The sequence below is a fragment of the Seriola dumerili genome, unplaced genomic scaffold (assembly GCF_002260705.1).
Source record: "Seriola dumerili isolate Sdu_G_001 unplaced genomic scaffold, Sdu_1.0 BDQW01000138.1, whole genome shotgun sequence".
Classification (NCBI taxonomy): Eukaryota; Metazoa; Chordata; class Actinopteri; order Carangiformes; family Carangidae; genus Seriola; species Seriola dumerili.
The window spans coordinates 662191-676071 of NW_019174393.1; the positions used below are offsets into that span (position 1 = coordinate 662191).

The 13881-nt window shown below is 43.8% G+C and overlaps 1 protein-coding gene across 1 annotated transcript in view; it reads left to right on the forward strand.

Moving 5' to 3' along the window:
• Window positions 1-8698: 8698 nt before the first annotated feature.
• The window catches only part of lgr5 (leucine rich repeat containing G protein-coupled receptor 5), a 32898-nt gene continuing 27715 nt past the window's right edge, over window positions 8699-13881 (forward strand). Inside the window, exon 1 of the mRNA XM_022749084.1 lies at window positions 8699-9287. Coding sequence (XP_022604805.1) covers window positions 8944-9287 — 344 coding nt within the window. The 5' untranslated portion in view covers window positions 8699-8943. The remainder of the gene's footprint in view (window positions 9288-13881) is intronic.

Sequence of the window (13881 nt, forward strand, 5' to 3'; positions counted from 1 at the left end):
AGTTCCTCGTGACGAGTAATAGTCCATAGCCAACGTACCCACTCTTTATATGCTACAAATAGGCCCTAAATAATACTTCCACCTGCATAATTCTCAACAATGATATTTCGCTTATTGAAGACAATCAGTGACGAAAGAGATTTGATTTACATCCGCATGGATCAAGAAACAAACACCCTGATCGGAAGTGCAGCTATCCACGAGGACATGGAGAATATAATGAAGATCGCCTCCCCACACCCGCGATCATTTCAATTAGCTCAGCCTGGTACTGTTGCCGTATGTTGTAGCAGTCCGAGGGCAAGCCGTGGGACTTCACTCCGGGTACGCCGAGGTAGTGTGTGGCATTCTCTACATCGTTGTTGGCCAAGAAAATCTGAGTATCGAGTACTACCATCAACATCCAAGGTAGCTGCTCCAACGTCACACGTCCCCCTGAAATCTGGCCGTCTCCTTTAGGCTGCCCTCCTCGTCTGGCTGCCCTTCCCAGGAAGTGCGTCAAACTATTGGCGAGAGCAAACAGGACCAGACCCGCGAGCCCACCTAGCTCGTGGCGCTATTCAGGATCAGCAGGTGCAGCTGTACAGAGTAATACATAAGGCTCTCGTCCAGCTCGAGCAAAAGAAAGGGATCATCTTCTAATTCTCGAATCAACATGGCCGTGCGAGTGCTTAACAAAAGAGATTTCCACGCAACAGTCTTCCCAGTGATTACACCAGACATGTATCTCTACGCTCTACACAAGTACAACTCGCCCGTGCTCGAGCTCATCTTTGTCGATTACGTCCTCACTAGGATGTTCTCATCTCGGATGTTATTGATCTTATTTCACATGGCCAAACATAAGATAATATCTCTAATGATAGCTCTCGCGTAGGTTGGTCCGTTCCTCGCGCTCCTCACAGCTGACCGCTGGCCGGAGTGAGGCAGCGCGAATCAAAGCAACCGAGCATGAGGCGCTAGCCAACAACGGTCTTCCAAAGGCTTGCCGGCGCCAAGGACGGAACGGGCGCTAACGTAATATACACCTCCTACTCTCCGGAAGCTCGATGTTTCCTCCCACTGAGAGTCGCTGGCGGATGAGTCCTCCAGGTGTGGATATACATACACCTGTTGCCGTCATTATTATCCTAGTGTTGCCATCACTCATTAGTCTCCATTGAGAATAGACTTGATACACACACCTGCCCATGCTTCTGACTCGTATTAGCATTTTGCCAAGCTTGTCTTACCTGGTTGCGCAGCTGAACCTGCTCGGGGCCACTCGCCTCCAGATATACTCATGGCGAGCCCGGAAGGTGGAGGTTCCACGCTGAGAGAACCGGAACGAGGTGGTGTCTTGTCGGAACCAGGTCCCAATGCGTGCCGTCATTGCCCCTGGAAGACCGAAAAAGAGTGGCCACAGTATGGGTGCCAGGAGGGAGCGCGGTGAGCGTTTAACTCTCAAATGAGGTACAAATATCAATGTCTCTCTCCAAGCTGATATTAAATCTAGCTTGCGCATCGAAGAGGTGTCCCTGCGTGCTCACGTAGCTCGACCAGCGCACATGTTAACTTGAAATGTATGCTACAGTGAAATCAAGTACACCTCCTTAGGCGTCTTTTGTGAATAGTTCTATGAAAGGCCTTACTTGATGTGAGATAGGTAGTTGAGTGTGAGAAAGTTGGTCATATTAAGGAGCTGATTGTGCAGCAAGTGTGTACTGCGTATAAAATACTAGCATTCTCTTGTGATAAATATATATTAAATTTATATTAGACATATGAGGAACCCATGACGCACGAAATATCCCATCAGCTACAACAGTCATTGGCTTCCCCTCTCTAGTCTGTGATGCTGGTTTCCAGCGTTGTCGTAGAGCCAGCCATCGTGCCGCCAAGCGCCCTCCTGCTCCTATCAATGGCCCATCTGCAGCAAGCGCGCGGTCTCTCCTTTGGTTCCAAAGAGATGTATGTGCGAGCACCGCCAGGTACCCGCAAACTAACTCCTCAAGACGTTGGCTCATCCCCTAAGGTGTTCCATGGCACCGCCCGTCCGTGCCCTGCCCACGAGAGCTCCTATATCAGCAGTGAGTGTTCTGTTCTCAATCCTCTCCTTCCACCTTGCTCCCAGCCATGCGCGTGCGCGTACCTCTGAGCGGTGGCAATCTTCGTCTTCAGCTACTACCTCGTATTTCTCAAAAACAGGATGTATCTCTCAAGTAGTGGCCGGCACATGGAAACCTTAGGGAAGTGAGCAGACACTACGAAAGCTGCATAGTCCCAAGTTCCCAAGAAATACTCGTGGCGAACTGTTCGTTGTACATATTCTGTTAATGACGATTCCTCCTGATCGATGTTTGCTCTCAGGCTGATCACAAGGCATAACAAGAGGTAATTAATCCACATCGCGCTTAGTCTCTTCCCTCTCCCTCCCCCTCAGCATCTACGCTCTTCACTCTTCTATAATTGCCTCCAAATTCAATGCGTTCTCCTTTTCAGTAGGCGTCAAAAAAAAACTCCTCTACAACGGATGTTTGGACGGTCTCGATAAGCCGGCATTATAGCATACGCTGCTCTCACACTTGACTCCACGCCTTCGGCTCCACGGTGTAGTCTTCATCGAGACCCCAACGTGGCGGATGGCATAGAGTGAAAATACTGGGTCACACCAACTCTAGCAAATCAGCTTAGGCATTATCACCAGATTGATCTAGACCCATGCGTGCTTTTCTAGCATTTGTAGGAGACGGAGTGTATGGCAGTGCACCTCATGCATTTTGCTCGCACCCACGTGTTGTGTGGTCTATCAGCGTATCTGTAGAGAGTCAAAAAGCGTAGATAGTGTGTGGAAATGGAGCTTCCAGAGATATCCTACCCCAGCAGGAAAGGCCCACAAATGTCACTGAGTGCACAAAAGTAGATATCAAATTCAATCTTTGTTTCAGTCAGTGAAAGTAGAGCGACTCCACAGATGCAGACTTACCTCAATCCTTCTTTACTTGCAACAGAACAGTATTCAGTAATTAATTTCTAGTACAGACGAATTGGTCATCGGAAGAGTCCTCTCGGTCCCATGGCTCTTCTCTGAGGCCATTGAGCAAATGTTCAAAGTTATCGATTTTTTGGCCGTGGAGTGCCTATTGATTTGTTTGCATCTGCTGGTGATCAGATTCAAGACATGATCAGAGTCCCATACCACGAGCCGCTTATATGTTCTAAAGTGTTTATCACTGAAGATAATCGTGTTACCAAAGATGACATATGACTATTACACATATGAAAATCGCTCCAATGTTAATAGTTATGTTACTCGCTGTCCTCTCCTTTTATCATTTTTTACCTCATTAACTCAAATTTGACATTAAAGGGTAGACAGCCGAAATACAAAAACACTCATGCTCAATGTAGGCTTCAGCTCTCTGATAAATAAGGTGTTGGTGGCCATCCGCCATATACACACTCTGGTGTAATCACCATTCTGGGTGCTCTAATCTCGCGCTATAATCTTTTTAATCAGTCATACTATTCCTCTGTACATTCTCATATGCTGGCACCCGCCACAAATAATAATTAATTTGTATCACTCTCAATAATCTCATTAGACCCTAAACTATTTAACCCATAGACCTTAAGTGTAAAAGTAACTGTTAGTTCAGAAATGAGTAGTGCCTTGATATTCACAAACTTATGAACCCAATCAGAATTTTGTGCGCAAATCATATACATTGGCGAAAAGAATGATAATTACTGATTGGCGCGCTCTCCGGCCGAATACACACAAAAATCATCCAAGACGCGCGTGCCATCGTGTTCCTTCCCATTGCATCTGACAAATAAGTCCACAACTCTCGATAGTACACATAAACTACGATTCTCTCCTAATCATAAAAGGAATCTACAAATTTCACTCAAGACTTGACTATGCACACGCACCAATGAGCCAATAAGAGGGCTCGAACAGTGATCTTGGGTCTGTTAAATGCGTCAAGGTGAGCTAAGTCTCTGTCACCATCTCTCCCATGCCACATGATCGTTCGGGTGGATAATATACCACCTGATAATATAGAAAGACAGCAGTTTTCAACACTGCGTATCTCATCTAATGACGTCTGACGACGCGTAAGTAATACATCCCTCTCCCTCAGCAAGCTATCGCTGCGAGCAAAAGTTTACACATGAACTATTCAGAGTGAGATAGGTGAGACACGCGGGACAAATAGTCTAGCATTGTAGAAATCCAGACCGAGACATCATAGGTCAAGTAATGCCTCGCGCCTAGCTCTCTTAGCTCAAGTAGTCGCTCAAACGCAAGCAAGGCTGCAAAACTGGAATCGTCTTAGAGCTCTCACGATTCAGCGGAGACTCACTGGTGTACACAGTCGGCCACATATTATCGCAGTCTCTGCACGAACACTTTGTTCAACTCATTTACTCTTAATGATATTACATTTCTTTTAAGATCGATCAGGCAAATGTAGACGACTGACAGCGTTCAAGCATTTTGAGATCTAGTTTTAGTCCGAGGTCAGAAAGCAGGAATAAACCAGCATATTTGATGGTGCTCTAGATGTACATTTAAGGCTCCTTTATGTATTATGATCAGGATTCCTTTATTTTAAGTTAAAAATACAATTACTGGTGTATCTGATGGATCATGCCGAGAGATGATAATATCATATTCTTGGCTGCTATATGCGAGTTTTAGGAATTACTCTTGATACCTTAGAGGTACGGCGTACACTCCTGGTCAGTTTCCAACTGCTCGGGACGTACCTGAAAGGCGCGTTATAAAAAATTAAAGTAAGAAAGTGTGCTCATTATCGAGCTCATTCCTGATTACAAGCCTCTTGATTCTTATCTCGATGTTCATTAGTGCAATGATCAGTATCCAACATAGTCCTCGCTCGCGCGCTGCATTTGAAATCTTATAAATCTATGGAGGAAGAGTAGCGCTCTAATATCATGTCCCATGCGATTTCCTACACTCTGTAGGATCACTCTTCAGATACAAGCGTTCTGAATGTTGACATTCTCTCATGAATCAATAATTATTTTACTGGGAGGTTGCACAGTCTCGGCTGTGCGATCTCATATCGAGAGGTCAGTGCCTCCGTTTGCTATGTCTTCATACAGATCAGCTAGATGAATCATAAAGACATTGAGACAAGAACTTTCTCATTGTACTATTGCTGGATTCGAGCTTCCCTCATATGCCCCTCCTCGAGAAAGACGGAATCAAGCAAAATGACGAGACCTCTCATCTGACATCTCGTACTTCATCCATACTATACAGGAAACAGTAATAATCTCAGACTGAACATCGTCCGTAGACGGCCAAGAAGACAAGAGGAGTCAAGAGAACTCATGAACATTATAAGAGATAACCATGTCTTATTACATACAGTATATTACTTTTCATTACATATAAGTAGGACAACGAGTACGGTTTATGCAAGCTACTGTACCAGCAAAGGTTTGTTGGACAGGCTAATAGGAACTTTCCTGCAACACCAATTACCCTTAAGTGTTACCACATTGAACCTCAAGTCGGCTCTACAACAGCTTGTTAATGAGTGTGACATGTCTGATGACTATTGCCTCATTTTCTTACCTTCATTACCACCATTTTCGGCACCATTTATTTGCTCGGTTACTGTCGTACTATATTCTATTTCGCAAATTGTAAGTAATCGGTGAAGTCCATTCCTTGATTGGCTTGCCGCTGGCGATGCGCAACGTGATCCTCCGAAGGAGCTGGACCCTGACGCTGCGCGAGGGAACCACAGTATGCCCCTGTAGGGAAAGGAGGAATGTATGGCAATGTTGGACCGTTTACCGTGTCTACGAGGCTGGCGGTGGTCTCTCCAGGAGCTATACGCTGCTTGTGGGTTGCTTGCACCAGGCCGCGACCGCACTTCAGCCGGACATCTTCTGCGGCCCAGACCCGGAATACCCACGTAGTCTATAGACTCAGGACATAATAGAGAGTTGGGCCACCAAATAAATAACATTCATAGGCAAGACAATAACCCGTCCCTTATACGTGTGAGGGAGTATTATACAAACCTAACCCGAGCTGCCTCTCTCCTTTTAAAGACCACTTTCGTACCTGTGACGGATTTTCTAAATCCCGGTGAAAGACCCAAACGCCCAAAAAGAAAAGGAGAGCGAACAGGAATATTGGGGTAGTGAATTAAGCGAGTGGCAGAAGACGCAAACATAAGCCTAGCCAGCCTTGATTAGCGGCGACATGCAGGTAGATACTGCCTAGCCTTCAATAGTCCTACCTAGCAAACACAGCATTCTGTGAGTGTCTCTCATAGCTGGATTGATGCGGATATCATATTAAAAAAATCTTTACATATACCAGTGCTTCTCAGTATTCCCAAAACCCAAAAATAATAATAATGTGTTTTTAACTCACCCATTTGTTATTTTATATAAGGTTGGAGAAATATTGTTACCATATTATGCAATATAAAATTTTTTGGAATAAAAATTTAATAAAAGAATAATGCCACTAGAAAGAAAGGGCCATGTGATCTGTAAAGGGTGCAGGAATCCGTAAGTCTGTATCGCCGCTCCATAACCGATGGTGCATTGTGTCACGCCTTTCGGTACAGTAGAACCTGGGTTAGTTAACCAAGCTAGACAATAACATATCCCAGTGTACAAAATATACACGCAGAAGTGTCAAAACTAAGTAAACTTAAAATAGCTTATCGCTAATATTAGGATATAGTATATCAAGATAGCGTTCCGTAGGTTCCTTTCCAGAAAGAGACTCTATCTGTCATAGGCGATTTCTAAATGGTGCCGACATTTTGTAACATGTTTAATAATATGCCTACCATAGAAATCCGGGTGAGTACTTGATGTATAAAATTCCCCTCACAGGCGAGAAATAAAGTTGTAATGAATCTGAATTTTGTATAATTGAATTTATGCCAAATAACAAGTTGAAAAATAATAATCATTTTGAAATCCCACAGAGAAGCGAGACCGCCGCACTGACACAGCCACAGTGTCCGTGGCCGTTTTACTGTGGTCGTCTCACATCTTTGGAGAACTTCTGTGTCCTTTGTGGCCGTTTTACGTCTCTTTGTGACCGTTTCTCATCTCTTTGCAGGCCTCGCGAGTCTCTTTTGTGCGGTTATGTTGCAACTCTTTGTTGTAATTGTTCGTTTCTTCGTGGTCACTTTGTGTCTCTTTGTAGTTGTTTTGTCTCTTAACCCCCAAAAGCCCCGAAGCCTCCCCGCTCATTTGATTGACTTTTCAACACAGAAACATGAACAACAGTCACTTAGAGGTTTGATATAAACAAACCAACTGTCTATGGGGGGGGGGGGGGGGGCAGGTTCTAGTGGGGGGTTGTGCCACACCTGAACACCTTTCTGGCCCCGCCTCATGTGTGATTCCCAAAATATGAAACTATTCCTTTAAGAAAAACACTCGTCTGCTGGTTTTAGACTGATTGCCTCACACTGTTGCATCATTACCTTAGTGTGTGTGTGTGTGTGTGTGTGTGTGTGTGTGTGTGTGTTTGTGTGTGCTGTGTGTTTTGTGTGTGTGTTGTGTGTGTGTGTTGTGTGTGTGTGTGTGTGTGTGTGTGTGTGTGTGTGTGTGTGTGTGTGTGTGTTTCATAACCATCTTTATATCTCACCTGTACACCCCCCCCACACACACACACACTTTATATAATATATATATATATATATATATATATATATATATATATATATATATAAAGTCTCACTGTTTTACTTCTATAACACACTAACAAGAACACAGGTGTGTAGATAGAGTGTGTAATCATTAACCACAGCTGTGTGTGTGTGTGTGTGTGTGTGTGTGGTGTGTTGTGAGTCTTTGGTACTTTTGTTGTACTAAAACTGAAATTATATTTCAGATTGCCAGTATCACATTTCTGTTAAAGCTAAAACGACTGTTCGATCGAAACAACATAACAACACAGATAAAGCCAGAACAACTATAAATAAAATATTTCTTACTTTAAAAGATGAGAAATGAATGTTTTTACATGTGAGTTAAATCACGTGCATCAGCTTGTTTGTGAATTTATTACATATTACCTCTTATATGTCACAATGTCTTAAAATCACAAAATGTTATTTAGTGAGTTATTGAGTTAATTAGTCAGTTTTATTTGTTCCCACTGAGATCACGAGAACAATAAAACACACAGCACATGTTAGCGTGTTTTATTGTTGTTTTAATAGCTGATCTAACATCTGGCCAAAGAGAAACACAACGCTGAACCTGATTCATGTGGGGAACCCATGGAAAACACACACACACACACACACACACACGCACACACACGCACACTCATTAAAACGATCAAACTTTATTAAAATGGTCATCAAGTTGAATTTACTACTGAAAAACAACATGTTCAGGGTTTCAAATGAAATAAATCACAGAAATGTTTTTATTTGTGCTTCATTTGTTCATTTAATTAATTCTATCCATGTGTTTATTAATTAATTCGTTCAGTATTTCACTTTCTCTCTCACTCTTCATAGTGACAGGATGAGGTTTATATAAGTAAATAAGGTTTACACACTGCTGTAGTAGGAGTAGAGGGAATCACACACACACACACACACACACACACACTTGCTCTCTCTATCTCCACACACACCCACACACACACTCCGGCTGTGCAGCTCCACGCGTGCAGCCTGGAAAGCGACCAAGCTGCAGCTTCAACTTCAAACAACCTGGACTTTTTATTTCTCTGTTATTTTCTGCCTCTGCGCCACTTTTAATCCAGATTAAGGGAGTCTGGTTTAAAACCGCTTCCAGTCTCACTCCAGTGAGTTGAGACCAACAACAAACACAACGTGATCCAGATCCAGGGCTGCAACTTTGTTTGTGTGTTTTTATTATTTCACCGGAGCTGAAACTTTTACCCCCCGAGGAGAAACCACGGAGGACATGCCGGGGTTTGTGGCTTTGTTGGCCGCGTTTGCAGCTCTCTCTGTGGGGTTGAGGAGCTCCGTGGCCGGGGTGGAGATGCTGGGCTCAGTGGCCGCGGAGGAGAGCTCCGCAACCGGGGTGAGGGGCTCCGCCGTACCCGCGGAGCAGAGGGCATCAGCCGGTGTGAACAGCACCGCGGTGGCCAGGGCGGGGATCTCCGGGGACGGGGACCGAGGAGCGGGGAGGGCTGGCTGCCCTGGCCGCTGTCGGTGCGAGGTGGACGGGCTGCTGCACCGGGTGGACTGCTCGGACCTGGGGCTCCGGGAGATACCGAGCAACCTGAGCGTCTTCACATCCTACCTGTAAGTCAGCACCGAGGGTTCACCTTCTCTTTTTTTTTTTTACTGTGTTGATGTATGAACCGCTCAAATTGTGTGCGCGTGCGTGTGTCAGCGTGCACAGATACTCTGCAGTCGTGAGAAACGCAGCACCTGTCCCTTGTTTATTTCTCGCGCCCTGCCGCAACGCACGCGCATGTCACGTACTGTTGTTCATATGGTGGTTAAGGCGGTCTGAAGAGATTAGTTTACACTACACAAGTTCAATGGATTTGATAGTTTATTTTAGAAAGTAAGAAAGGTTCTAAAGAGGTTCCACAGGTCCTCAAGACAATTATGAGGTTCCCCTGGTGCTTGAAGAGATTCTTAGAGCTATAAGTTCCAGATGTTGTTGAAGAGTTTGAAAAGTATCTTTGGAAAGTTGTAGAGATTTCAGTGGCTTCTGGGAATGTTTCAGGCGTTCTCCTTTTAGGGGTTCTTGAAGATGTTCCACAGATCTTTGAGTTCCACTGGTGCTTGAAGAGATCCCTGGAGCTATCGAGATGTTCCAGTGGCTTTGGAAGATGTTTCATAGCTTTGTTTAGAAAGTTGTAGAGGTCCTTGAAGGGGTTCTTGAAGAGTTTCCAGTGGTTTTTGAGAACGTTGTAGGTGTCCTCCCTGTAGAAGTTTTAGGTGTGGTTAAAGTGGTTCCACTAGATCCCGAAAACCATCTCAAATGTTTATGAGGATGCCCCACTTCTACTTGAAGAGATTCCTGGAGCTATTGTTAAGTTAAGGGGTTGTTGAAGAGGTTCAAAGGTCACTTTAGAGAGTTGTAGATGTTCTTAAAGGGGTTCCTGAAGTACTCGAAGAGAGTTAAGTGGTTTTTAGAAGGTTGAGATCAGTTCTTAAAGAGGTTCTATAGATCCAATAAATTTGCACATTTCTTTAAGGAGTTCTACAGGTTCCTGAAGAGATTCCAGTGGTTTCGAGAAGGTTTCAGGTCAGAAATTCAGAAGGTTTTTAAGAGGACCAATAGGAACCAAGATAGGTTCAGAGCGTTTCACAGAAGTTCCAACAGTTTATAAAAAAGTTCTTCTTGAGAAAATGTTCCAGTGGTACTTGTAAAAAATTCCTGGAGCACCTCTGAGAGAGATTTAAGTATTTCTTTAGAAAGTTTTAGAGGTTCTAAGAGAGGTTCCTGGAGCACTTGAAGAGGTTCCAGTAGTTCTTAGAGAGGGTTCAGGTGAACTTGGAAATGTTTCATTAGCTTCAGTGACGTTCCAGGTTTGAGATGTTCAAGAGGTCGTTGAAAATGTTCCGGCGGTTTTTGAGGAAGGTTTTCTTCAGGAGTTTCAGTTAGTTGTGGTTCTTCTGAAGCAGGTTCTAGGTTGTGGTTCTTAAAGAGGTCACAGGGATACCAGAAGTACTGGGTTCAAGGATATTTACACTTGCAAATGGAAAAGAAATCAGTCATTCACACAGTAATCAAATCAAATTGAAACATTAGAGCAAATGTTTTGATGATTAAATGTTTGTGAGGGCGACCCATCAGCAAATGAGGCCGTTAAGTCCTCTATAAACTGAAGATACGCTTTGTAAAACTGGTCCAAAACAGTTTGTTATTCGCGCTGAACAACATGCAAAAAACTTTGGTACGGTCCTTTTAACAACTGTGTCAGTGAAGTTTTAGTGTTTCTACTTGAGTGGGCGACTGTGGCCGGAGTTTAAACTCCTGTTAAAGCGAGACACTGAAATGAATTCAAATCCATTTCACCTCACAGCAGGTGACCAGCCTCGATACAAGACATGTTTCAGCTCTGGCAAAACCATTACATCACTGTACACTGTGTGTGTGTGTGTGTGTGTGTGTGTGTGTGTGTGTGTGTGTGTGTGTGTGTGTGTGTGTGTGGTGTGTGTGTGTGGGGAAGGAAAACCTGCCCATCTTGGCTGTGGTCTAAAAGCAGCACAATGTCCAGGATTTAAGTTTCACTCTCATTAAAGAAAACCTTCTTCTATTCAGAATAGCTCTGTGTGTGTGTGTGTGTGTGTGTGTGTGTGTGTGTGTGTGTGTGTGTGTGTGTGTGTGTGTGCGTGTGTGTCTCAATGAAAGCACTTTCCTTACAGTTTGTCTAAGACAGGCAGATGGACACACACACACACACACACACACACACACACACACACACACACACTCAGCGACAGTCGATCAAAGGTTCTTTGTGTCTTTATTAAAGCTCCAATCAGGAATTGAATCCAACAAAACATCAAGGAGTTTCTGTGTGTGTTTCTGTGTGTGTTTCTGTGTGTGTCCCATCATCTCCTGGTCACCAGTATCTGATGAATCCACTGCAAGGTGGTCGCCTATTGATGATGCGTTCAGGTGGTCCTCGTGAGTTTGTTGAGGAGCGGGTGACCAGGTCGGAGTGAGATTGTTTGTGTTGGGATGTGTTGCTCATCATCACCTGTAGTCTGTTATGATATGTGGGAAGTCACATGGGAATATTTATCTGGTCGTCAGGGATTGTGGCACGACTTCACGGCTGGAGAAATGTTTGATTATTTAATACTGGCGAGTCGTTAGAAAACCAGTCAGTCCCGACTTGTTATTGCTCGTAAACCTTCAAAGCGAATGTGAGCGGTTGTGGGCTAAAGTCACCGGGTTGATCCCCACTCCAGCAGCCAGGTTCTTCCAGTTAAACTTCCCTGGATAAATAGCAGGAAAAAAAAAAAGAAAAACAAACTCTACCCATGAGAAGTGATGACTGAAACTCTGAAGAGGTCAAACTCTTCAGAGTTTCACAATAAAGAAAAAGCAAAGATTCGAGAGAAGCTTCCCATCATGTTGCGACCATGACCAGGAGGACAGAGCTGGATTCAGGTAAACGAGTATCTGCAGGTCTTAATTAAAAAGCTTTAAATTTCACTTACAAAGGTCTTGAATGTTTTTTCTTGTCGGGAGACAGCTGTTAAGAAGCTCATTTATTCATAATACTCAGTTTATCTTAGTTTATCTGGCTCCAGGCATCAACAGATTATGAGACAATGGGCCCCAGCGCCTCCAGAATAAACTACAAACAATGCACCCGTGACAGATCGTGACAGTTTGAATTTTTAAATTCTGATTTCTAAGTAAGTTTTATTATTTTGTTTTGTTGGTAGTTGGTAGAAGTATGTTTGCACTACTTATCTACGAGTTGAACGACTGTAAACGAGTCCCAAAAAGAACAACACAAGCACAAAAAAATCTTACAGCGAAATCCAAAATGTTTCGTAAATTTAAAGATATTCACAAAGTTTTGCCAAATCCCAAAGTCACAAAACCAAAAGAAGAACAATTTATTCGGGCTTCCAGTAAATAATCGTACGTCTCACTGTTTGTTTTGTTTTGTCTTCTTGAATTTAATTTGATTAATGCTGCACAAACTTTGAATTAGCTTAGCATAAAGACTGGAAGCAGGGGGAAACTGCTAGCCTGACGTTTAAAAAAAAACACCTATAATGTGATTATTATATTGTATCTTTATTGATTAATCTGCACACAAACATTACATAAAAAGACACAGTTTGTGCTGGAACTATTTTCATGACGAACAACAGTGTATCCCTCCGCCCAGCAGCTCTGTGCAGCGTCTCCAGCTTTAGTGCGAGTTGCCAGATTTGGTAACTGAGTAGTTTTTATGTTTTTGTTTGTTTGACTTCCTTCAGTATTTGGTTCTAAGCAGGTTGACGTCTTGAATATTTGAACGTTCTGCGTCATTGTGGAGAACTTGGAGAACATTAAACAGTAGCTGATCTCAGACGGACAGAAATCGGGGAGAGTCCGTTTACAATCCGCTTCTGTCCGTCCGTCTGTTTGACCGCCGTCACTCTGAATACTACCATCTGTCAAAGCCTTTGTGAGTGTGTGTGTGTACACTAGCTGCATGCCTAAGCAGTGCTGTCTGAGGTCTGAATGGGCCTGTAAGTCTCTATTCTACCTCTGACTGACAGCAGGAGCACAGGAATGCATTTAGACGCTCTCTGATGAATGAGCTGATGTACATATGAAGGATGTTTTCAGCCACGCCCCTTTTGGCAGCCATATTGGAGGTCCTGAGCTCTGTCAACAGCAGAACTGAGCATTTAATCTTTGATCTGGAGCCTCGTTTGGCCCCCGAGAGGTTCAGGTTTTTTACACTAACAACTTGCTTCTGTTTGTTAAATGTACATTTTATCAGGGAACCTTGTTTTCTGATGCAAGTTAGAGACAGACAGACAGGTAGAGAGACAGACAGGTGAGCCCCCTGTTGTCTGCCTGCCCTCTCTCACGACCTCAGAGGAAGACAGGTCGTCCATTTACCTGCCCAGGATGTTTGCACGGCTGCGAGAGAGCGTTAAGCTTCGTCAAGGTCCAGTTGAGCTCAGCTGTCATTGAGTGCTGCTGATTTTGGATGCCACGGTCCAACACACACACACACACACACACACACACACACACACACACACACACACACAGGTAAATGGACGGCCTGTCTCTCTCCGTGAGGTTTACGACAGACAACATGGAGTGAAGATGCAAAGTCTGCTGAAATTCAATATGTAAAGAAATCATTAAAAATGTTAATCAATAATCAGTTTATAAATGGAGCTGCATCCA